Here is a 27,688-nt window from a genome sequence, read left to right as displayed (position 1 = left end):
ACCGTGTAGTACATGTACTACATAATACCAAGAAAGGGCTTCGACGTTTAAACAAAAATTACAAAGTTTTTCACCCAGTGTTTAGGGGCCCGTCTTATCTATGACGATGCATTGGTTGTAAAATCCGTGTCCACACAGAGTTAAGACGTACACCAAAAAAACAAATCTTGAGACTGCATTGTAAAGAAGGCTCCTGAAAAATGTCAAAGCTTAAAGAGCCATTTCATGCGGGCATAGCTATTGACAAAATCAGTTGACCTAAAAAGAAGTTACTTTCATAGCTTTTGAAGAATCGGCCCAGCGTAGCAATTTTTCTAAACTGAATCCAGATGGTTGTAACATACAAAGGAAATCAATCTAATGCAGTGATTTAAACTTCTACAGAGACAATAGCTTTGCAAACCATGCTTTAAAATTACCTTCCTATGTTCCAGACACACATATGAAAATCCATGTGACAGTTGACACAATTACAAATGATAAGTTTACATTCTTTGTAATACATGTGCCATCAACACATGTGCTATACCTCTAAAATGTATATTCGCAAATGATGACTGTTAAATGTTAAGAAGCCTTCGGACCTATTACTGAAACTGAAAATCGTACCTGACTTAGCGCACCTCCACCAAAAACCAATGACTGCAGAATGACAACTCTAGAGTGAATCACTGAAAAAAGTGCAGTTAAAACAAGTGCCTAACATATAAGTGCCCCATACTTGATGTGGTCTTTTTTAGTAAGCTGGACATAAAAAAAAAAAAAAAAAAACAGTTGGAACGACTGCGTAGAACCATCCGCAAATTTAGAAAACTGGGGAACCCTAGCTCAGCTAAGGACGGTTGAAATAAAAACAGTGTATAATTTCCCCCAAGTAAAAGCTAGGATTTCTAATTCCTAGTTTTCACGATCTAATGAAAAGTAACAAGGACCATGTAAAACGATAAGTTGACGATTGCACATATATTTCAGATGCAATTAAAAAAAAATTGCCCCTCACTTACTGAAATCAGACCTGTATATGCCATAGGAAATCATGTCCCTGTTACCATAAAGATTTATATCATTATCATACATGATCTAAAGATCTAAATAAACACTTCACAATTAAAACTAAAACAAAAATTATCCAACATACCCCATGAAAAAACCATCTAAGATGTTACATGGTAGCATTCGAATCATTACAACAACAGCAACTTCAACATTTACGGAGACTTACTATAGACTGGATGGAATACAGCATAAATATTGGACACCAAAATACAATGTATGAGTTATTTGTTGGGTAGATGTTGTAATATGTAGATGTGTAGTTGACAAGATATAGCAGGCCATTGGTGTGACACTCTCCACCACTTGGACTTCACACCTGGGTGACCTCTCCACCACCAGAACTTATTCTTCTTTATCACGAATGATGGTTCCAAATGGGTAGTCCCAAATCTTGCTTGAGATTCCAAAGCCTGCAAACAAGAAGTAGTATATGTGAAGACTATTGAAGGTACACCTGATATACCTGGAAAAGTGTCTACACTTGGTACAGTGCCACAGGGGTTTTCATGGGGTTAGCTCTGTTTCCTAACACACAAATATAGGACTGTGAAATAAACTGCAGAAATGTGTACATAATCATTTGAATTAACTTAGATTTGGCAACAAGGAATCAAATAGCTCGCCTGTAGGAGACACATGGATGCAAAACTTCAGCTCAATACATTAAGTACTAAAATTATGAATTTGGTAATTTACGGTAATAGATATACCTGTATGTACAAAGAACATCAGTGATGGAACATCCCCCTTGTATCACTGTGTTTTTTTTCTGCATGTAAAACTTCAGCTCAATATATGCAGTACTTTTTGAGATAAGACCCCTAACATTTTGTTTAACATTTATTCTAATACACAATACACTATTGTCAGGAATTCAGTAATTTATGGTATTCAATATATACACCGAGTCAACGATGGAATATCCCCCCTCGTGTTATTGTGCTCTATATGTGTGTAAACCCTGATCTCAATATCGACAGTATTTTTTAAAGACCCCACCCCTAACGTTTTGTTTAAAGGACTAGACAGCACCTGGCTAAACATATTTCAATCGAAAGCAGGATACTCAAGCTTTCTAAAAGGTATCATACTTTATTATTTTAATGAGATTTCACCGAATAACATGTAGAACAAAGTCACAATATTGCACAAATGGCTGGTCTCGAAGCAGCCATCTTGAGAATTCTATCCAGTCTAACACGATGCTATCATTGTACGGCCTAAGGCATGGCACAGCCTTTACCCATTCACTCCATGAAGTGACATATGATAACAAAAAAATACTGCATAAGACATCATTTTGAGATCATTTCCAACGATTTAGTTACGTGTAGCTGAAGCGCCATTTCACAAAGTGTTGTGGGACACATCTGTATCTTTTACGAACCACCACAGACATAAAATCAGTTGATTCACAAGCCGTGTAATATTCAACTATGGTGTCACAAATATTTTATTATTATTATTTTTTAATTATCCCAGACAGTTGCATACCGTCTCGGCCCAAAAAACACTCATCTCCCCAAATACATTTTTTGTCCTTCATTTTAGCGTTTAGTCAGAAGTTTCTAAATAACAAATACCATGCACAGTCAGTGCAAAATTCATTAGGGATGTTGAAAGTTTATGGGAATGAGGAGATGTTGTCTCGCCAGACAATGCTTAAAATTAATTAAATCTAATGATATCATTTTTTTGCTCTGAATTTATTACAGCTGAAGAATTAAAATTTTGCTCCTTCGTCTTACTCGGATACAAGGGATGTGTTTTCGGTTTTCTTTTATAAAATAAATAAGAGTAAATGTTATTGAAATGATGGCTTTGTATTCAAGCTGAGGTGCTTTCTCGGACATTTGCGATAACTAGGTCAGCATTGCTTTCATCTTAGAAGCCATCGCTACAAAGCTGAAGCATAAAATCCAGCAACCGTCAAATGTCTAGATCAGCCCCAGTGGTGCTTAGATTTATTTCCATTTGTTTCAGAACTGAGCATAAATCTAGTTGCAAATGTACAATAATCCTGTTGTAATTTTGTAAACATTTAATAAGGGTCAAAATCCCCTGCACAACCCCTTCGGAGGCTATGATCTGATCAAAGAATACTCTGGCCGTGCATCTGCAGCTAGGCTATTTAAACAGTGGAGGTCTTTGTAAATGATATAGTAGATCAAGTAGTTGAAGAAATATTCTTCTAGTTTGTCCAGTTTCTGAGAAAACTATATTTATCACTAGGGCCTTCATTGCCAAAGTCTGCAACTTTTATCTGCCATAGGCTACTGCTTAGTCTATTATACAAAAAAAAAATACCTTCCATGTTAGAGAGCTAGAGTAAACATGACATCGCGTTGATCTTGATAACAGAGACGCGCGAAAGCTGTTTCAAGACAAAGTTTCACTAAACTTTTACTGGGTTGAAAAAAATATTTAATACCCGTTTAAGTTACTTTGCATGGTTGGCTTTCAATGGACATAAACATTAGTCACATGCTGTCTTTCACTTTAACATAGCTTCCTCTGTTATTGGACTCCACACTCAGGGTATAACAAAAGCTACACAGTATCGGCGAGCTAAGGGGCATTCTGAATTTATCTGCAGTACAGGTCCGCTACAGGTTTAAGCCGTCACAATAATATAGTTACGTAGACGTCCGCAACAACAGACAAATGACCATAAATTTGTCAAAAATCGATGAAAAGGCCTGAAACTCTAACTCAGCCTGTAATGTTTGACTGTGAAGCCATGTACCAAATTTCAATCCAACACAATGAACCGTTTGAAACAGCCAGAAAAAGTCCAAAACATACAGGTCACAAGAAAGGCCAAAATCTTGCTTGAGAATGAACAAACTTGAACTCCAACTGTAACTCTTCCTGGTTAAGCTTCAAATCACTTGGTTGAACCTCCCCCCCCACAAAGAAAAAACTGGAGTGTATATCTACATTACTGTGAAGTACTTAATTTTCGCGTGGAACTAATATTTGCGGCTTTGGTGGTCAATAATTTACCACGAAAAATAATTCCAGCGAAAAAAATATGCAATTTTGAATCACGTACTACAGATAGTAGTAATACTGAAGTGAAATCTTTGTCAGGGTGACGGGAGTTGCGCTAATAAAGCCTGATGGGCCAGATGAATTTTTTTTGAAAGCAGGGATGGAAATTATGGTTTGAATATATACAAACTCTTGGTGTTAAGGCTAGGTGGGTATAAAACAAAGTGGGAGTTCATTCATCTTTAGTTTGATCAATCTTCACTATGCCCGTAAAGTGAAAGAAAAGTAGATACCAGCACGTGCTGTCAAAACTTACTGTGTTACTTGATAAAGAATGAGTGACTGGCGTCGATAATGGTGATTTCATATGTTTTGCGTTGAACTGCTCTAAATGTGACAGGTCACTTTGCTAGGTGTTTTTATCGGGCGTCAATGATTCGAAAAGAAGACACCTATTTGAGTACTGCCACAGTAGGTGCGAAAGTAATCTTCTTAAGTAGTGATAATCCATCCCCCATTGTTTTAATCTCTGATCCAGATCACGAGGATTAGCGACACCGCAGGAAACGTAGGAAAATTAAAGCTACCCATGATGATACCTGTTTGATGTGCTAGAATAATTTCGGCCATATTATATTTCTGAAAATTTAAGATTTGTTCTTCATTATTCTCTCAAAATACACGAAAATTAATTCCTGCGAACATATTTTTGGAGAAAATCCATGAAAAATAAATTCCAGCGAATAGTACGTACTTTACAGTATATGATCCCCCACCCCACAATCAATACCCAGACACAGGGAGATGACCAATAAACCGATACCTACCATTCTGCTGATCCACATAGTGGTGCATGACATGATATCTTTTAAGTTCCTTGAAGTAGTTGGAAGTGGGCGTGCCATGGTGAAGGAAGTAGTGCGTCAGGTCATACATCAAATAGCCGATCACGGAGCCAGCCATCATGGCGAAACATATCCCCTCCACAAACAGCACTGAGTAAACCAGGTAAATGAGGAATCCAAGAACTGAGGCAGGGACAGGGGGAAAGACAAGCCGGCGTTTGTCCATTGGAGTCTGAAATCAGCAACAAGACAAAGCATTCCAAAATATGCGTGCTATAAATAAATAATTTATTTATTTGACTGCCCATATATATGTGTCGTTAAATAGCTACTCCAGTGTCAAAATGTTCACATCTTAAAAGCAGCGTGACCTGATAAGGGTCGAGGTAGTCTGAATATTTACAAAAAATTGTACAAAAATTACACTGTACTTAAACTGGGATTGTTAGTTTCAGAGGACAATACAAAAACGAAAGTTTTCTGTTGTTTCCATGGTTGCATGGTTTGATGTCATGCAGAACATTTGGCGTCACTCATCGCTGACATATAACCCCAAATCATGCCGCATTTTCAAACACTAGTGATGTCATTCAAGCATTACTGCCTTACTCCACATCCCATCTGCCCAATTTGTCATGACATTATCACCTCACATCAGGAAACTTTAGGGAAACTACGTGAGATTTTGTTTTTGAGTGTTACTCATGTTAAATCCTTTTTACCCATGTTGTTAGCCCTCTTCCACAGGGTGTTCTTCATATCATTTTAACATACCCACCTGGTTTCTCTTGGGACTGAAGTCACAATTTAAGTTATACAGATAGAGGAAACCAGAGGAAACCATTAACCTTCATTATATTCATGTATCCCATCTGCACCCACAGCAGAAATGACAAGAGCTGAAATCAAGGTCAAGGGTCTGATAGCCTCAGTGAGCTTTGCAATAGGAAAGTCTCGAGTTCAAACTCTTATCATCGAAGGTAAAGAAAAACCTACTGTATCATGTGACCAGTGAAATATGTAACCAGTGGGTAATACATGTAGAACAAGTGCATCAGGGTAATAGACGTACGATTAATGATGAATAAAACTGCCCAAGATCGTTCATGTCACATTATCCAGTTGGGGTGTTCTTGCAGATTCCAGTACATCCCATGCTCTCTGGTTTTAAGTCATTGTATCTGGTCAAGCCTGAAGAAGTAGCGCTTCTTTGTGTGGTTTTACATGAAGTTAGCTCATTACCACTTGTCTTCCAACAATATGGCACTACATGTAGGCCTTCATTGTGCTCCACTGGTGAAAACTTGGGCCTCATATTGGGACAATTCTCAAATTTGGGAAATTTTTGAGTTCTTGCCAAAGGCTGGTGGTTAGTTTTCTCCACTTTGTGGTCTTCACTAGGGTGAGAAAGATACTGCTCTGTTCGACAGGGTCTTGTAACCTGGTATCACTAACCAGCAAAACACTGCCTGGAACTGTAAAAGCAGTTTACAGTTGTCAACGGGTTACCTTGTGATGCTGTCCATGCACAAGAAAATAGAACTGCACGAGCCGTGGACAGTTGTCAACAGCTTACCTTGTGATGTTGTGCATGCAGGAAGAAATGGAACTGTATGAGCTGAGAACAGCTATCAGCCACTTACCTCATGATGCTGTCCATGCATGAGGAAATGAAACTGTATGAGCTGAGAACAGCTATCAGCAACTTACCTAGTGATGCTGTCCATGCATGAGGAAATGAAACTGTATGAGCTGAGAACAGCCATCAGCGACTTACCTCGTGATGCTGCCCATGCAGGAAGAAATGGAACTGTATGAGCCGAGAACAGCTATCAGCCACTTACCTCGTGATGCTGTGCATGCAGGAAGAAATGGAACTGTATGAGCCGAGAACAGCTATCAGCCACTTACCTCGTGATGCTGTGCATGCAGGAAGAAATGGAACTGTATGAGCTGAGAACAGCTATCAGCCACTTACCTTGTGATGCTGTGCATGCAGGAAGAAATGGAACTGTATGAGCTGAGAACAGCTATCAGCAACTTACCTTGTGATGCTGCCCATGCAGGAAGAAATGGAACTGTATGAGCTGAGAACAGCTATCAGCGACTTACCTAGTGATGCTGTGCATGCAGGAAGAAATGAAACTGTATGAGCTGAGAACAGCTATCAGCAACTTACCTAGTGATGCTGCCCATGAAGGAAGAAATGAAACTGTATGAGCTGAGAACAGCTATCAGCCACTTACCTTGTGATGCTGCCCATGCATGAGGAAATGAAACTGTATGAGCAATGGACAGTTGGCCGGAGGCTGAAGGTGGAAGAGCCATCGATGGATGATGTATTCGGCCAATGTCCAGCACAAAGCCCCAAAAGCAATGAACACTGGCAGGTACTTCTCTGTTAGTTGGACATCTGCATAAGCCAAATATATAAAGGGTGAAATCAGTGCCACGGAAGAAACTGTTAACAAAACGGATACAGAGAGTGAACCGTTCGCTTTGTCAGGTAGTGATTGATCTTGCACTAAATACGCAAAATATGTGCAAGGAGCAGCCACAAAATGAATGTGTACATAAATAATTATCAAAATCAGACAAGATTTGAAACAAGTATTACAGGGAAACCAATGACCAATGAGGATCACAGAACAAAGAAATATGCGAACAAAATTTTATCAAACATGGTCATATGTAGTTGGGGTTTACTTACTTGCTACTATGTACAATAGCTGTGGTTTAGGATCACTTACTTCCAAACAGAGTCCTCCACACACATTCTCCAGAGCTCAGCCTCTGGTAGCTCAGCCAGGTGAAGACGGCTGCCACGGGACACCAGACCATTGGCACAATGTACCACGAGCACATGGAGAAGTACTCCACTAGGTCTGACTTGAACAGCCTGATTTGCCGATCCACAGGACGATGCACCCAGTCAAAATACTTCTCCTTCAGATCCGCCACTTGCCACATGAGCGGCTTGCTCCAGTCCACCATCTCGTCCTGAGATAAAACATGATAATTACCATATATATATATATATATATATATATATATATATAAAAATCTATTTACCTATCATGCATCGAGGCCTCCGTGGCTCAGCTGGTTAGTGCGCTAGCACAGCGCAATGACCAGAAGTCTTTCACCAATGCGGCCGCTGTGAGTTCAAGTCCTTCCTCTCCTGGCTTCCTCTCCGGCCGTACGTGGGAAGGTTTGCCAGCAACCTGCGGATGATCGTGGGTTTCCCCCAGGCTCTGCCCAGTTTCCACCCACCATAATGCTGGCCGCCGTTGTATGAGTGAAATACTCTTGAGTACAGCGTAAATCACCAATTAAATAAATAAATAAATAACCTATCATGCATCTATTTTTTTTTTATTTATTATCTGACTAACTGTTGTCTAATGCCAAACTAAACCATTGTTCACCCAGAGGATGGAGGTCACTTTTATGAATGGAAAAAACTAGAGTGCCTGCCATAAACCACAGACCTTTGGCGAGCTACTGACAGACTTTGCCACATGTGACCTATAGGTATGCACATCATATCTGTGGAATACATGTACAGGTGATACAAAGGACGGTGTCACCAAGGCCCCACAACAGAGTGCGGAGGAATCTGCTAATCTACAAATTCCTTAGATCAGGTTTTAACCTGTCCAGCACTTTAAGATATTAGTCACTCTGCCACAACTTTTGTCTCCAAAATCTAATTATAAATGTGCATAAACTGCACTGAAAGCTGCTCTTTCAAATATGAAAAGGTTGAGAAATTAGGGTAACAAAAACAGTATTATTGCAAACAAACTATTAAGTGACTGCAACTCGCATGGACCAGTTGGAAGTGTCATCATTGCAATGGAAAGGAGTAGCTGCCATGAGCACAGTTTTACCCACACAGAGTTATCTCCCATATCCATCGCGTTTTGTAGGCTTATTTGGTACATTTATGTTTTCCTTAACATTTTGGTCATTTTCAGGGTGTGTAACATACACATAGCCCCTTATCTGGAGCACTAGACACTGTGGTTACTGGGTTTTTCTGAGGCAAACAAATATCATAGATACGTGTATATCGGGTTTCAGGCCACATCTATTAAGTATACAAGTGCAACAACAACCACTAGCCATAAACCTACAGTAAAAACCCATCAATGTTAACATACCTTACAGACTGAAATGGATATATTTATCTATTTATTTATTTATATGATTGGTGTTTTATGCCGTACTCAAGAATATTTCACTTATACAACGGTGGCCAGAATAATAGTGGGAGGAAACTGGGGAAAACCTAGGACAATAGACAGGTTGCTGGCAGACCTTCTCCTGTACAGCCAAAGAAAAAGCCAGCATGAGCTGGACTTCATAAGGGCCTCATTGGTGGGAGTCTCCTGGGTCATTGTGCCATGCTGGCGTAGTCAGCCCCTCCGCCACAGAGGCCCTGAAATTTCAATCTAAATTGTTTACACCTAAATGAAGCACATTTTTGCAACAGTTATGAACCAGGGATAAATAATTTGGCATAGGCACAGTGAATGCATGCAGGCTTTACAATTATTTCTGACATGCAGTTTTTTAAAAATCTTCCATACTTCATGCAGATTCCATCATTGCTTCAGGTATGTTGCGGCAATTTCTGTACAGTATTAATAATACAGTCACCATAATTTTCATACCAACAATTCCAACAGTAACATATCAGAAATTCCTACACGTGCCTGTCAGCATACTGCAACTATTATTGGAACACCTCAAAATTCCTTTCCTGAGTCATACAGCATTTATTTATCAGTATAAATGATACAAACATTTGCAGCATTTGCAGCATTGGCATTTGAGTCAGGATTGTATTAGACTGAAGTCACACCCATGCTGTATTGCAGCATACCGTCAATGCAGCTGTACATGTTACACCACAAATCCCATATTTCATCTAAAGTTTATTGTGTTAAAATGCACTTTCACAAGCGCTTAGAGGCCTTAAAATGACTTATGCACTTATGTTCACAAAGGGCAAGTAGCAGGTTGCAGACAGCTGTTTACTGCTGTCCTTGTAACCGCCTACTCTGAACATTATTACTATTTAAATCAACAGTATTCTGACACAATTACATTCAATTTATCTGCCTACTTTTCAACTCTGACCTCCTTCTCCAATTCTAAATACCTGTTCAGGTATTTTTGATGCCAACTCGTAAGTTTTCATAAAAACGCGTATATACGTGCACATGTACATGGCCACATCCGGCCAATGATCAACAGGGAATAGGCAAAATATGCCATGGAAAAAATGCCAAATGTTAAGTAAATACAGGACACAGGTCACATCAGACTACACACACACTGAAAAACACTAACCTCAAACAAACAGCTTCCATCATTGTTATTGGTGACTTCTTCATTAGTAGATGTACAGTCGCCCTGCAAATAAACAAAATCAGAGTCAGCATTTAAACATGTGCAACAGTCACAGACCAGCATGTACTACATGTAAAGACATAGAGGTCAACACTAGGATTTGTGACAACCTTGGAATAAAGAATGCAGAACTACATCCTGAATACCATAAATGATTTCAAATTTCAAATAAATATTTGCATTTTCAAAGGCATAAAATATTTATTTATTTATTTATTTGATTGGTGTTTTACACCATGCTCAAGAATATTTCACTTATACGACGGCCACCAGTATTATGGTGGGTGGAAACCGGGCAGCGCTCGGGGGAAACCCACGACCATCCGCACGTTGAAAAAGGTTGTTGGCAGACCTTCCCACGTACGGCCGGAGAGGAAGCCCTCATTAGGTGGACTTGAACTCACAGCGACCGCAATGGTGACAGGCTCCTGGGTCATTATGCTGCGCTAGAGCACTAACCAACTGAGCCACGGAGGCCCCGGCATAAAATATAATTATGGGCCTGAAACTTTTTGCAAGTAGGTTATCGTTCTATCTTTTAAGCAAACTTCAAAACACCTTTTTAAGACCAACAGAACGTTCCAAAACAACAAAACGTCCAATTTAGACATGGGCCAAATTTTAGACATGGATGCACTCTACACATACCCCTCTCTCTCATTACAATGCTGATTTTGGGAAGATATCTACTGTAACATACAGTTTTAGCCAGAATTTGAAACAAGGGCATTTCAGTTTAAAATTTTCTACTACTTTCCTTATCTCTGCCATGTTAATTTTGTCAAAATTGTGTTTCAAAGACACCGAAAGACAGTGGTAACAGTGTAACATGTTGTATGAAGTTTATCAGACAGTGGTACAGTATGAGGTGTGTCAGACAGTGGTAAAGTGTAACTTGTTGTATGAGGTGTGTCAGACAGTGGTGACAGTGAAACATGTTGTATGAAATGTGTCAGACAGTGGTACAGTGTAACATGTTGTATGAGGTGTGTCAGACAGTGGTACAGTGTAACATGTTGTATGAGGTGTGTCAGATAGTGGTACAGTGTAACATGTTGTATGTCAGGCAATAAGAGCCTTTGACATGCAATGTGTATATAATACAGGGATGGAGATAACCCAATGCTGGATGTAAGTTGTAAACCAAAACAGCATAACATCATGCATGTAGATTTCGATGACCAAATATATAGTTCCAAATGCTTTCAGTGCTAAGAATGTCAATAATTTCTTAGGTTTTCTTCTAAAACATCTGAAAAGTATGTACAGTTGTATGCAATATCAGATTTAAGTGAAAAAATCTTGGGAGAACCTTCTATGACCGTGTTAATATTGAATCAACTGATGTAATGAATATACGAGAGCTGTGTACATGTAATTTATGAGATATCATTGATGACTTTAAAAGAGATACACGTACAGAAGTTGAAGTTTCAAATACATTTATACAGGATATAATTGTTTTTTTTTTTTTCAAATCTGTCATGTGATTTTTCAATCTTTCGATAACATGTCCCTTGTTTGTGCATGTACATGTATAACTATTCAAATCAGTAAAAAGTTCCTAAAATTTATAAAAGCAGGTTGTAATATACCTTTTTTAAACTTTAAAAGCATTTTAATACAGTAAACAGTCCATCTGTTTATGAATCTGATAATTACTAAAATTAATAATTTAAGCTATTCTTGGTAAATACATTCCCCATAATTTGATTTGATAAACTAAAATGGATTTTTTGACAAAAATTTCTTTGCCTCTTTAAGAAATTAATTTATTACGGAACACAAATTTCATTTGGGGTTGCCATTCTGTATGCAACGATGTAAAAGGATTCAGGCTTCCTGACAAATATATACTAATTGGAATTTGACCATTTCTGATCAATTCATAACTGACATGTTGTAGGTAATTTCGTTTATATACATGTACATTATTTATTTTAATTTCGCTACATTCCAATTGTGTTGATTCATCTTCGTAGTGCCTTCAGATATTTGCCTGAAGTTGCGACAAAAAGAACTATTTTTCAGATTAATATGTATGTAAATGAAAAAACATACACGTATATGTCACAAAACTGTTTGTAAGAAAATTATCAGGGTTATGTATCTAGAATTTCCTTTGTTTCTCAAGAGACAACATACGAAGAAAGAAACTTTTATTGAGAGCGCTACAAGCAGCTTAAGGAACCATACCAACACTGCGCAAACATCGTCTTACTTTATGCTTCCCAAGTCCAGAAAAAACGCAATTACATGTACATGTAAGTAAACAGAATTGGGCCATTAATGTTCACAAATAGTGCTTTGGCTTTAAAATACAAGAAGCCCATTCACTTCCGACATTCCTTCCTGAAATATGAGTCTATGTGAGGCCATCATTAAAAATACATGTATGTTCACTGGGCGTAGCCAACTGACCCTGGAAAACTTAGTGCAATTGCAAAGTTTATATCAGACTTTTGATAGTATTTTTTTTTACTCAACAATATTAATTCCATGTGCAAGAACGAAAAAAATTCCCAACTGACCTACATGTACACTACTTTTCTCCTATGTTAATTTCGTTACGCCCTACAAATTATTTTTCAATGATGGCCTAAGTACAAAGTCTACCAGAACCGCAAGGCGGAGGATGGAGAGGGGGAATCAATGTGGCTGATTCATAAACCATAGGCATGTACATGAAGCTATTAACAAAGAGTTCCAGTGTATTTCAAATGAAATGACATTACAAGTATGTTCACGTCTTCAATGCACATCATGCATGTACACAGTACATGTAGTATATAGATCTATCAAACCAAGCATTACTATAAGTCTAATGTATGTATACCGTATGCTCAGGGTTTTACACTTTAACAGCTTTTCAGTCATATGACAAGGAAAACAAATCAAATGTAAGACATGATGAAAAACAAAATGTACACCAAATTTACTGGTTACTGATAATGAATGATAATGTTTATATATATATATATATACATATCACATCCCAAAACCCCATAAACCATCTGTACCTTTGGTCACTTCACTGCTTTCGACTTCATCTCAAGCTCAACCTAAACTACAGGTACATATCCATACATGTACAATATTCACACTCTGAAAGCAAGCACTTAGAAATTTAAAAAATCCTTGTCTATTATTACTATTATTTTGATTTAAATACCGATCCTATAAAAGAGTTTATTTCAGTCCCTGAAAGTAACTTTTACCACACCCTGAGTGAACGACTGCCATCATGTTTGGGGCCTACATTTATACACAAATGAGTTCTGAAGTCATGAATTGCAGTATAAGTCAGGTTGAAAACATAGAGGTTACTGCACAGTGAAGCCTAAATACCACAAACATTTTTAGAGTGAGAGGTGGAAATGCTAACTCCTCAGACACGAAGTCACTGTGCAATATCCTAAAAGTATTTATTATATTTATATTTTGACAATATCACAATTTTTTGTATCTGAACAAGTTTAAGCGAAGTTTTTAGCCTTCACAAGACTTGTGTTTATAGCTACATGTACATGTACATGTAGCTCTGAGATTGGTTGGTCATATTCCAGCATAGCATCCACATTAACATTATTTCTGAAAGTGACATCTTTCCATGGAGTTTGAAGTGGGAATATCAAAACAAAACGTCTCTGTTTTTGGCATCATGACATCTTGGTGTTACATATCAAAATGTAACAGCAAAGTGATATCTAACTGAGTGAACTATCACTTTTATCAGCGAAGGAAATCCCTACATTTCACCTTAACACAAATAATAAAAGTTACTATCATGGACTGAAAATTGACTATTAAAAGAAAAGACCACAAATAATCTACCGTTCTCTTCGGTTATTTCGGAAGGGTATAAACACACCGAAATAGTCACAGTTACATGTATTTTCTGACGTGCTTTGTAACCATAAATTGACTTTTAAGCTTGAATTCTTATGATACATTTGGAAAAACCACAATATTGATAAACCAGAAAAACAATGTTTCTGAATCACTAATACCCCACACTCATATACATTACCAAAGGCATTGTCTTTTCGCGTAATGTCGACAGTGAAAAAAGCTGCCTTCTAAGGTTATAGAAACAGTTTGTGATTGGTTAAAACTCATGACCACACTATGGACATTCTCAATGGGCTTGATCGGAGTTTTATGCCGTACTCAAGAATATTTCACTTATACGAAGGCGGCCAGCATTATGGTGGGAGGAAACCAGGCTCAGAAACCCACGACCATCAGTAGGTTCGACATTTATTTCACTTTCATTTGCTAGGAGTGAAACTGCTTTTCGCAAATCGGCGCTAAAGCAGCCTAGAATACATGTAGATATAAACTGTACTGTGAATTTATATCTATACCTCAGAGAGAGATCAATAATATAGGCTATACATTTGCATTGACAAATGTTAATACTCTGGAGAATAGATTTTGCAATGTAATCTCACTTTAATGCAGGAATGTATCATATCTGGGACAACAGTCTCACAAACAGGAATACAATGACATAAATACCACACAGACTTTATATGTACAATGTACACGTTAGTGTGCAGTTTGGCTAATGCACAGTGTCATCGGCTGGCAACCTATCCATTTAATGGTGTTGTAGCAATTTATATCGTCACAAAATGTGCTGCCTGAAAGCAGATAATGGCACCAACAATTTATATTCACAGCAATTTATTATCCATGCATATCCATTTCAACAGACTATAAAACTCCGAAGAATAGATGTCAGCGTGATACAAAGACACATGAATCCAGTACCCATAACATACATGTACATCTATGAGCCTTTGCCACAATACTTATTTACCTAATTAGTGTTTCATGCAGTACTTAAGAATACTTTACTTACACCACGGCGGCCAGCATTACGGTGCAAGGAAACTGGTCAGAGCCAGAGAGAAACTAATTTTATTTATTTGAATGCTGTTTAAGGCCATGCTCAAATACCTTTCATTGGGAAGGCAGCATATGTTTTTTAATCGCCATTGGTGTAAGTGGATTGTGGTGCATCTTCTACAGTGTTAAAACGTGCCAGTTTCCTTTGTAACGTCATGTACTGTATTTAACGTGACGTCAATCATCACAATGAGCTAGCGAAGGAACATTTGACGTCAATAAACATCAAGTTCCTGTAGCCGGGCGTTTGATGGGTTCCCCCCGGGCGTTTGACGGAGGTCAGTTTTCTGCAGAGAGTAGACTAGAGCACCACAGGTAAACCACTGACCTTTGGTACTATACTGAGGTACTTCTCCAAATGTAGGGTACACATATGCACAGTGTGTCGGTGAAGGACAAAGTTGTGAACAAAAGTTAGACTAGGCAATTGTCCACGCAAGTGCTTTTTATGGTTTTATAATGTCTTAAAGGCACAACCAACATTGACAGCAAGGGACACTAGACACACTGTACAAACACACACACTCTCATTATCACATGTCAAATGCAAGGCCTCTACATCTATAGATAGTACATGAGTCAATAATCTTGTCACACGTTTTTTGGACAGGTTCAAATGTCTGTGGCAATCTTATTATTATACAATGTATAAGAAATGACGATGTGAGCCCACATCTAAACTGTCTGAACCTGAGGCAGGTTTTGTTGTTGTGTAAATAACACTGAAGTACAGAGGCTGAATGCCTAACACTATGTGAACCTCCAAAATTGAAAAGTTCTGGAGACCATTTCATTTTCATGTGAATCTGGTTTAAGCTCACAGGAGAGTATGATAATACAGTGAAGACTGATTTTTCCCCCATCAGCCACATGTAGGGCCTTTTTACTTTTGTGACTTGCTCGATTTCTAATTTTGACAGTATTTGCATGCATTAGTGTTATTGATCAAGACTGAAGCAAACTGTATTCATGTACATGTACCTGTTAAAATGTTTCAATTTAAAAATGATCTATTAAATTTGTGTCTGGAATTGAAATTGGACTTGTTAGACATGTGTAAAAATGTTAAAAACTGTGTGGACAATAAGATATGTTATATGGAGAAAAAAAAAACAACTCCTAGACAGCCCTTGCATTTGACATTAAACCAGTGCAATGAGGGCTTTTTCTATTTTCGTTTCCACAATGCATGTTCAATACCTACATTCACATGTACATGCATATATCCTGCAGAAGACTTGCACAGATTTTATAAATACTGTAATTCTTCAACCTGTTCACATGTTTGCAAGGTGTTTACTCAAGCATATGCTGAGGGCATTATTCTGTGCAGACTAAAAAAATTACATGTATATTTTTTTGTGAAGCCCTCAAATTGGACTACTGTAGGTTTGTATCCAGAATAAAATTTAAAGGGTGCACAGTTCACTAAGAAAGCAGTCCTGGCCATGTCTAGAGCCACTTTGGATCAGGAAAACATTTGAGCTCTCAAACTCATGGCCGCTCAAACTAAACAAGCTGTAATAAAACTAACAACTAAAGAAAAATATGATGGTTTACTTATAAAAAGTTAAGTTTTCATATAAATTTCTTTCATTTACAGACTTAAAAGCTCTTAGAAAGCATCAGTTGAAATTTCTTTCTGCACACTCACGATGTCACCATTAACATTTGGGATCAGAGCCTTTAATGCTTTTTCTAGATATGGCCCTGTTTGCTCTTCCATACATGTGAAAAGGTTGAGGAATTGAGATAGCATGTTTTAAATCAGAGTGTCTCATTTCTAATTTTTGTCCCACAATGCATATTTTCTATCTCTCCCATGTAAAAATTCATCAGGTTGCTGTCTCAATGACACTGACCGACATGCTAGCCTGTACAGGTTGCTTGGGACATGTCAGCCTTTGTCCATAACATGGTCAGCAGCATCATGTCAGTGACATGTGTCCAGCTGACCTCTTCCCCTGAACTAAAATAGGGGTAAGGGGAGAGAGGTGTCACCTGAAAACATGAGCAGGTGTGGTTATTATTCTGTCCCTACCACCCTTAGAGAGCTTTCAATGGTTAAATTAGCATGTGCAAGTTCTTATCTCACTTTCTCCGTGGATGAATGAATTCCGATGGGTCATCACAGCTTGAAGTCAAAAACTTCATTTCACCTGTTCAGATGTTTGACAGACCTATAATTGCTATCATATATACCTAGCTACTTCCACAAATACAAGCTGAAAAAACCTACATGAACTATAACCTAAGCAGGTGTCAAGGTCCTTATTTATACACACAGATGTATTTTACCCAGTACAGCAGCTTTCTCCATGCATGCCATGGGTGAATGAATTCCAATGGGTTTTCACAGCTTGATACATGTATCGAAAGTCTGACAGACCTCTGCAATGTACATGTAGATGTATTTTACCCAGTCCAGCAACCTTCATAGATGGATGAATTTACATGCGTCTGTCACAGCTTGCAGTCACAAAGTTTATTTCACCTGACCAGTTTAGATGTTATGACAAACCTCAACAATCTGCCAACATGCCCATAATCTCATTATCCTGGTATTCATAACCAAAGGTGAAATACATGAACTGTTACCTGCATTATTTCTAATCACGTCAAGGTCATTATATACACCTGTACACACCCAGTACAACAACTTTCACATGCTCATGTGACATGTAATAGTGTTACAGTACATCCCTAGCACCTAACATAATTCTTCTAATTTTTAGGACAGGTATTAATAGTGCTAACAATAATGAATTACATTTCTCTCCCATGTATTGTGGAAAAGTAAAGATATGAATATGTTGTTCACTGGATGGACTAACCATGTGAAAAAAAAAAAAAAGCTAAGTATGCCTTCTACAATTACATTTATTCTGGCTAAAAGGAATAGATCAGGTGTCCCAAAATTAGGGTACATGTAAAACTCCTGGGAATCAAAAGTCAAGTCGAAAATCACTATGATCACAGTCATAGCCTTAGCAATCAATTAACACCATCAACTATTGTCCACTTTACTTTCCATTTCCTTATACCCTCCCATGTTATCTTTCATGTTGTTGTCTGCTTGCCGCAGGGTAAGCGCTGTCTCGTGTGAACGAAATAGGTCAATGTGCGCAATCTCGAGTACATACCCTTTAGTAACATGCAAGGGTAGTGTTTACCAGAAACACAAGACCTGGGGCCAATTCTACAAAGCCATTTCTGAATTCAAATAATAATTTGAAATACAATTTTAAAGCTTATTGTTGGGCTTTAGAAAATGAAGTTTTGTTCGACCCATCAATGTTATCTTGAAACAAATGTGTCCACATTTCAACTTTCGGTACCAAAAAGTAATTATCATAAAGAATTTTTAAAATTTTGACTTAAAGGGAACATGAAGTCTACCATTATATATACATAGAAAAAATGATACAGGACACAGCCATCACAGAAAAATATGTAAAAAATTCTACAAAGCTTTTACAAGTCGAGAAAATGAAGTTCAGTGTTGGGGATTTGGCACTGATGGACAATTCACTCGAAGCAGCCGTGTTGTAGAAGCCTCAACGACATTGTCACTAGCTCTGAAAGCGTCACGTGAAAACTCGCTGTCACATCAAAAACCTCTGAGATCTGGGTTGTCAGTGTGATTTCTTACAGTGGATAGACAGATATCAATGCTATAAATTGGATTTTGCAGTTTGTTTAAGTGTTAAAGTTAAAAATGATGCATTCTGAACAGCACATTTATGAGAAGGCAACTAAGAATGGCTGTCCGTGTCACAATGTGAACATGTTGGGCAGGATACTGCAGTAACTTGTCAGGGTGAGCTGGCAAGAAAACTGCCACAGAAGAGTCATTGTTTGAAGAAAAATTCTGTGAGTTGCATTATTTTTCCTTAACAAAGTCAGCTTTTTTACAAAAATTTCTTCCCAAAATCTCCATGAAAGAGTCTGTTATCAATCAGAAAGTCTTGCTATGTGCGGTAAATTGCCTCATGTAGGTAGAGGCAGGTAGGCCACTTTCTTACACCCATGCAGGACCAGGACGAGCAGTGCAGCTAATACACAATACTTATGTCCATGAACATCGCCCTGAACAAGCGCCAAACTAAAAGAAATATCGGCCCTTTGAACACGGAACAGAGCTGAAATGGCGTCACCAAATGAGTGGCTACGTACTGAAAATTGTTTGCTTTTTACTTGGTTGGTAAGCGGTGTATAATTTTTTAAATATTTTCAGAACATTTCTGGAATACTACGTCATAATTTACTTCAGCTTTAGTGGCTGACTTTACTACACCTAGTAGGAGCTTTCTGAACTACAAACATGTACATCATATAGGTCAAATCTAGAGCAATTTTAGTTCACGACAACATTTGGGATTTGAAACTGTTGGACGAAACAGACTTATAAACTCCCAGAAAGCATAATTTCGAAAATTTTAAAAATTAAAACTTCTTTATCCACGGCCAAAATACCACTTTTGAAGTTTGGGAACAAAACCTTAAATATCTTTATGGGGCATGCCATGTAGCTACACTATATGCAAACAGATCTAGCTTAGAAGCTTCTTAACAATCAACAATGCCATTTCATCCCCACATTTACAACAGTGCTCTCCAATATGGGAAAGCACCAGCTGTTGTCATCTACAGCCATACAACAACAAATCTGTACCACTGGTAAAAACAGACTGAGTGGTACATATACAATGTACTACAATGACCTTGTGTGTATTCTACAGACATGTATATCAGCAGTTCTCACCACTCAGCCTAGGCACAGCACATGTGAACGCGCAGTGCTCTCAATTTATGCATTTCATGTAACTTTATTTTCATTTTCATTTCAAAATTTATTTTAAGTCGATGTTGTTACATGGACAAACAAACACTAGGAAATTGGCATACTTTCACTTCAGGCTGAAGCTGTATACTACATGTACAATTTCAAAAATTTGAAGGTGTGTTCTGAACAAGGTTACCAGAGATCTCGACTGTGGGAGACATACATGTATGAATGTAAACCTTCAGCTCAACACAAGAAGTACTGAAGTCGTGAATTTGGTAATTATGGTAATTCATACCTATAGACACAGAGCATCAGAGGAGGAACATCCTCCTCATGTTACTGCACTTATTAGTGCAAAACCTGAGCTCAACACATCCAGTACTTTATTAAGACAACACCCTAACATTTTGTTTAACATTGATTCTAAAACACATTTATCGAATTTAATATGCACACAGCGAATCAACACTACCTCCCTAGCTCAATATATGCAGCACAGTGTACTAACCTTTTGTTTAATATTGCTTTCCCTTTTACTGGATGCCAACACTCTACGCATGACATACATGAAAGCTAGAAAGTGCATGCGAACTAAAAATGCATTTTAAAATGCACGTACATGTACAAGTAAACACTGTCACTTTCATTTCACAGATATGAATAACCTAATATTAATATAATCCATCCAGCCTTAGAATACATGTAACATGTAAACATGATTTTACATGTACAGTTTTCCTAAGGCCCCTGTGGCCACTCCCGAAAATAAGTGTCCTCAATGGTCACAGCTGTCAAAATAACTCTGTGGGGAGAAGAGCCAGCATTGGGGTTAGAGGCTGGTCTCACTAAGCCTACAAGTTCATTGCTGATAGCATAAATGTCTGACCATTAACAGAATATTTGGATGAATAGATGCCCAATTAAGGGAAATAAAATATACCTGAGAAATGAAACTTTCTTTATTTCCCTTTAGAAACCCATCTCAAAACCTGTCTGAATTTCAGAATTCCATGAACATGACAATGAGGCATTTTTCTTCTACCAAATAATTCTTTTATCTTTGCCAGACAATCCACATACAGTAGACAGCTGCAGCACAGTATGCATGGCATCAGGCTCCTGACAGCTGAACAAATGTACAAGGTGATCAATACAACCATTAACATGAGCACAGAATTTTCCCCTCCCAAGGTAGTGGAACACTGATTTACATGTCACAATATCTGCATCAGTGCACTCCCTACTATTTCACAGCACAGCAATAAAGTAACCCCTACCATATCACATGCATAACAATCCGCCCGCTGATGGACAGAGGGGTCTGTCTCTTTCATCAATTTTAATTTGCCAAACAGGAGCTTGCTTCTATAAATTATTACTGTGAGATTATTCATCGATAATGTGCCTACGTGATGGTGCCTACATATAGCTTTATAGCCGTGGATGGCGCCACTTACATACTTTAAAATGACCACAATGTTCAGTTTTGCTTCTTGTTTATCCCTACAACAGCTATCTATGCCACAATATTATACATGTATAAATCTTAGAGCACCGACCAGGTTAATAAATGAGATGTTTGGGGACAGAGGCACCTCTTTGACTGTACTCATGTTCCGTCATGTGTGCATGTGGTGGAAATCTGAAGTTATTCTGCTCACAAAAATACACTGGAGGGAACATCTGGAATGTTCCAGATCACGAGTTTGACAGATTTGTGTGACCCATATATTTATTTATTTGATTGCTGTTTTATGCCATACTCAAGAAAATTTGACTTACACGACGGCAGCCAGCATTAATGTGGGGAAATACGGGCAAAGCCAAGGTCAAATCCACAACCATCCGCAAGTCGTTGGCAGACCTCGTAGCTTATATATTTAGCCAGAATTTGAAAGTAGGGTGTCTCAGGTACAATTTTTCTATTTTCCCTACATGTACATGTATCTCTCGCATGATAGTTTTATGAGAATATAGTGTCTCAAAGACAATATTAAAGACACCTCCCTGGTTATAATCTAAGGCCCAGCCCCAATTTTTAGTTTTTCACATTGAATTACCAATAAGTAGAATAGGTTTGTGGTGGCATTACCCCTTGTGCTTCGTTTGTTGCAAAGAAATGACAGTCCGGCTGGCCACATAATCACTACCAGTTCACAAAAATTTGTTCTCTAATTATGATTATTATTGTTTGTTTTTTAATTATGATCTGTTTGGCAAGTAAATAAAGAATCAGTTTGGTGAATACATGATAAAAGTTATAATCCACTCGCTTGTGTCACTGTGTGAACTTCGTTTTTACCTATGTTGGCCTGATGAAAAAACTGGATCTCAATTGCTTGAGCCAGGGGCAGAAGTGTGTGACACCTAGCCGTAATTGTCAACCTCAGCAACGAACATACACCAAAACAGTTGATTTGGCACAAATGCAGTACAGCTCCTCAAAGTCTTGAAGAGCCTACTCATGTTCAACTCGCTATCGTCAGGTAATATAACCACAGGTGAATTTTGTTCCAGGGCAACATGTCAGGTAATATAACCACAGGTGAATTTTGTTCTAGAGCAACACGTCAGGTAATACAACCATAAGTGAATTTTGTTCTAGGGCAACACGTCAGGTAATATAACCACAAGTGAATTTTGTTCTAGGGCAACACGTCAGGTAATGTAATCACAGGGTGAATTTTGTTCTAGGGCAACATGTCAGGTAATGTAATCACAGGGTGAATTTTGTTCTAGGGCAACATGTTTAAAAAATAAAATGATCACAAGGTCCAAGACATACTAGAAGTTCGTACATGTATTTCCCGAGACAAGCCCTGACATGATTCGCTGAGGTACACATTATAGCTCAAAGTTACGGGTAACCAAAATCTTTCTCTACGCGTTAGTCATCAAATGCGCCCTTTCAGGGGCAATTTGGCAAATACAAGTTTGTCATGTTTGTGAGAACATTGGTATATTTATTTGAAATAGCATTTAATTCTGCCGCCAATGTATAGATAGTGACAGTATATTTCAAGGCTACTGTCAATATTTATTTTTATGTATTATCTATTTTATTTCAGTTTTACAATGTGCTCAAGAAAATTGCACTTGTACGATAGTGCCCAGCATTATAGATAACAGTCAGTACAGTCTTTCCACATATATATGTGTATATATATATATATGCGTGTGTTATGCAGCTAAAATTTCACAGAAGGGTATTAAGTTAGATCTGCAGTAAAACAGCCAACATGTATAAAACTACATGCATCAAAACATGGCCATATGGCAAGTGATCCTCATGCAAATCCTTGAAAAATGATAAAACTTGTGTAAATATAAACATATGCGGTAACAGATGACAGAGTTGGAGGGGTAAGGGGACTACAGCCATGCCCCACCCCACCCCACCCTCCTCCTCTGTTGGATCTTAAACATAAAAGGGCATAAATGCAGGCATGCTCGTGCTCCATTAATTTCCTCTTTGGAAAAACATTAATATGGTATTGTTGGCTGGGATAAGCATTATTAAAGCTGTCTGAATGCCTATAATGATCAACTTGATAGGCAATCAGCACCACAATGGTGCCCTCCACTGCACATTAAACCATTCAGGACTTCTATGAACACACCCTGAAGTTATTAACACAGTACATCAACTACACGGTGTGGTGTACATGGGGAAGGTACAGGTAAATTATCAATAAGACGAATGGCATTAGAAATCTTGCAGGTTCATGTAGATTTGGACAATACAAGGTAGGGGCAGGATTCTATGGAAGCTTCTAGATTAAATATACATCCTGTGTAGCTGGGTCAGTCAGCTCAATGATGCTGTTAGCAGCGATCTTAAAGTCACATCTTTTACCGACATTTTATGGCATAAAACTGCTTGAACTCGCAAGACACCTGAAATGCTGATCCAGCTTACTGCCACAATTTCGCAGCATGCAGTGGTCATATTAGCACCCTGCCAAGACCAGTGGCCTTTAAAGTATGCGGCTGAAGCTGCTTTCTACGCCTAATAAATTGGCAACAGTTCAAAGTAACAAATTCCACTTAGTAATTTCAGTTTCTCGAATGTTTCAGCCACCACTCACTCTGGTTGGAATTCCATTTGCAGCATGTAGATGTACATGTAGATAGTACCCATGACACTGATGGATCAAGCCATATGACAAGAGCGAAGATTAACATCCGTCCTCCAAGTGCAGCAAGTCTCGCAACGTTTCAACTAAAATTAAAGATGTTGTCCAACAGTGTTGCCAAGATCCGCACCACTAGTCTGTAACCACTTCTGGTAGCCTGGTATCTATACCATTCATGATAATGGAAGAAAGCATGAAAGATATGGAAAGAATGTACTGGATTTGAACCCTAGACTGCCAGGCATCATTTACAATTTGCCAAGTAGGGGAACTGAAGACTAGCATAGAGATTAGGCAGCTTTGATCTTCATGGGCTGGCCCAAGACAAAAGACAGAAAGAATACATTGGTGCAGAGCTGATGCTGTTCCCAAGGCAAACGGCAGTCGATGGTTTCATGCAGTCTAGCATGAAGCTCCTGTGTTATTTACATAGGACGGTTTTGTCAAATTTGTGTTGGTTTTTTGGTCATAACATGAAAGCACCACAAATTCCAAAAATAACTGTTGCAGATTTGCATACCAAACTAAAAGCTTTTTACCATCTGGGTAGGGCGATCCACACAAAAACTGTAAATGAAAAGTTCATCTCGATATGTTTAGCCATTTTGGAGAGGAAGATTTTTTTAGCTTATCAATGAAATTCAAAATGGTAGCTAAATCACATGACTGATAAAAGAGCAGACAACGTCAACAGTTGCTTCATATGTTCCTCAGAGTTTGGCTATTCTACCTTTACCAATTTTCGAGATATTACAATTTTACGAGCTTACTGAGAATAATAATAATCCATTATTAATACGATTTCAAGATGTGTCACGCTAGGATACTAGTGTGGACCCATAATAATGGCGGTTGTCCACAATGCTTACATGTATTTTGAAAAGTATGCCTTACATGTTTGTGCATACATGTGAGTTTACCATGGTCCTAATATTTTACTATTCCTGAGGACTCCCTTCTCACCACTAAGGGAGCCTTTCTTGTATTAATGGAGTCCAATTGTCACACTGGTCAGTGTAAGATCCAGAAAAGCTCCATAAAGATGTGCATACATTCTGCTGGACAAGCTCAGATACAATTTTTTTTTTTTAAACTTGGAGACAGACCCTTTTTCCCCAGTCAAACTTTAGGTGTGTGGCTTACAGATCAGTTTTTATTTATGAACTGTTGATTTAACGTAATGATGCTATGAGAATTTCATCTGCTGCTGATAAAAATTGTCCAATTTATTATGAAAGTATATTTTAACCACAAAAAACAAGAACCCTGACCTTGACCTCACTGTACTGAAGTTGCTGATGCATCTCTGATACAGCACACATTCTCTATGACATTTAGCGCAATTCTTTTATCAGATTTACCTTTACACAAGTGGTTATCACTGAACATGAGAACAACATACTGCACATGAAAACTGATATATATTCCCACATCACGTAGTCCTGCTGAGATCTCATAGACTTTGCTCTGAGCCACTCATCAGCATCCTCTTTGATCAGGTGATGAGTCTACTACAGGTGTAAACAATGCAAATTTTATGTCAGCAAGATAGGTCTTGACCGTCAAAAATTAAAATTTTTTAGGTCATATATTTTTTCAAAAAAAAAATAATAAATAAAAAATAAAAAAGGTAATCATGCAGAAATTCTATGTCTGGTCTTCAAATATAAATGATAGTTTCAGTGTTTTGCAGTACAAAAAATTTAGAAATTTGACAAATTAACATTCCAATTCTTGCAAAGAACCTGGATGCTTGAACGAATACTACACTATACACAATCAGTACAACATCTACATGTTAAACCTTGCCATGTCATACTGTGTTCATGAAAAGCATTCTTGCCCAAAAACAAATCAGACATAATTTACTAAAAAATGTAACTACCCTAAATGACCATAAATTTTGTCCATGACTAACTCGCCAAGTTTTTCTGATTCTGAGAGTTCAATTGATTTTGGAGAGGTGATCGGAGGATTGCTTGGAACATGGGATGATCTTCTACTGGAAAATTTTAAATTTCGACACAAAAAATAATATTTTGTGTCATTTATTTGCCTCCAAAAATACAGTTATGTGGATGAAATTTTATGTAATTTACGATTAAGGGTATTTAAATGCATATGTTTTAAGGTTAGTGAAGTTTGTCGTTGCAAACATGCAACTCTGGTTCGATTGACACAGCCACAAGACTTACAATGCGAACAGAGGACAACTGTGTGGTAGGATTTTCTCTCCTCTTCTGCAGAGAATAGTACATTGTATTTTAGTCCCTTTTCATTATTTTTTTTATTGTGGTACCTTGCCCAAATAGCGTGTGATAGCTGTGCTGAAGTCTCTCTAGTATAAACAAAGAGCATGAAATTTTCAGAAAAAAGAAGATAACGTCGAAATGAAAGCTTGTCAGTGAGATTTCTCTTAGCAGTAATCACTCAAATACAATGTGACAGTTGTGGAAGCAGGCTTTGCTTTTATTTGAAGAAATCAAGCAAAAAATATGCTGACCATTTCACACTGTTACACTTGTGGCCGTGCAACTTGAATTCCACATTTCCGATTAAAAAGTTTGTTGCCGTTTGGTAGAGGATATGTTGAAGAATCTGCTATTCACTACATGAACATCTGACCAGAGGGGTCAATGACAATCAAAGGGCAGCAATATGAACTTTAGCATTTTCTCATTTTGCACTTTTTCCTGTATTATTTCCCAACTTGTAATTGTGAATTATATTCAGCAGCTCTTTAGCAAACTGCCAGCGGCAGTCACATTTCAGGTTGAAAGCCAGTTGCCAGTGCATGAAACAGCGCTTTAGATTTCCAGTTAGACATCAGACATGCCAAAAAGAAAAATGGAACAAATGACACCTGGCTAGACCTAGTGTGCATAGATGTAAATGACTACCCAGTACTCAACTTAGGAAGTTTATATCTGTACCATCGAAGTACAAGGACAGCATAAGGGTTGAGGTTTGGATTAATGCATTAACCTTGTTAAACCTGTTTATAAAAGCAAGAAAGGGAAGTGGATCGAGCTGAAGAAAAAAAACAACTGATCAATAAAAATCTCTATTGCCGTAGCGCAATAGATTCAGTCACGCTTTACAATGACCATATTATCATGAAAGCTTGACGTCAAAGAAACCTCCCTAACCGTCGATCGCTAGTCAACACCTACCTGTGATTTGCCGCCGTGTTTGCCTTCTATTTCGTATTCGCCGATATAGTACTGTTTTAGGATGGAATAAGCGTTGGAGGTGTGCTTATGAGATTTCACATCCTTCAGAATCTCCGTGATGTCTTTCCCAACATTACTCGCCACTTTGTCTGCGCCGCCAGGGTGTCTTTCTGCGAAATCCGTCACATCGTAAACTTTCCCAGATTCCACCACGCACAGCCGCCCGATTTTCACGAGCTGTTTAATTATGCCGGCTGTAATGACAGACATTTTTGACGTCCATAAACGCAGTGCTTTTCCTCCTCCAAGAGTCTGGCAACCCGCACCAAACGATTGGCAAAGCCGCCAGCTTCGGCTCAC

General features: G+C 38.1%; 1 protein-coding gene across 1 annotated transcript; it reads right to left on the bottom strand.

Moving 5' to 3' along the window:
- LOC135465661 (fatty acid 2-hydroxylase-like) lies at positions 1 to 27,688 on the bottom strand. Its single transcript, XM_064742959.1, has 6 exons — positions 27,329 to 27,688; positions 10,257 to 10,319; positions 7,646 to 7,895; positions 7,142 to 7,308; positions 4,878 to 5,127; positions 1 to 1,466 (listed from the first exon to the last, which is right to left on the bottom strand). The coding sequence occupies exons 1-6, from the start codon at positions 27,596 to 27,598 to the stop codon at positions 1,399 to 1,401; spliced, it is 1,068 nt and encodes a 355-aa protein (XP_064599029.1). The 5' UTR covers positions 27,599 to 27,688; the 3' UTR covers positions 1 to 1,398.

This window comes from Liolophura sinensis, chromosome 5 (assembly GCF_032854445.1).
Source record: "Liolophura sinensis isolate JHLJ2023 chromosome 5, CUHK_Ljap_v2, whole genome shotgun sequence".
Taxonomy (NCBI): domain Eukaryota; kingdom Metazoa; phylum Mollusca; class Polyplacophora; order Chitonida; family Chitonidae; genus Liolophura; species Liolophura sinensis.
This window is presented reverse-complemented; position numbering and strand designations above follow the sequence as displayed.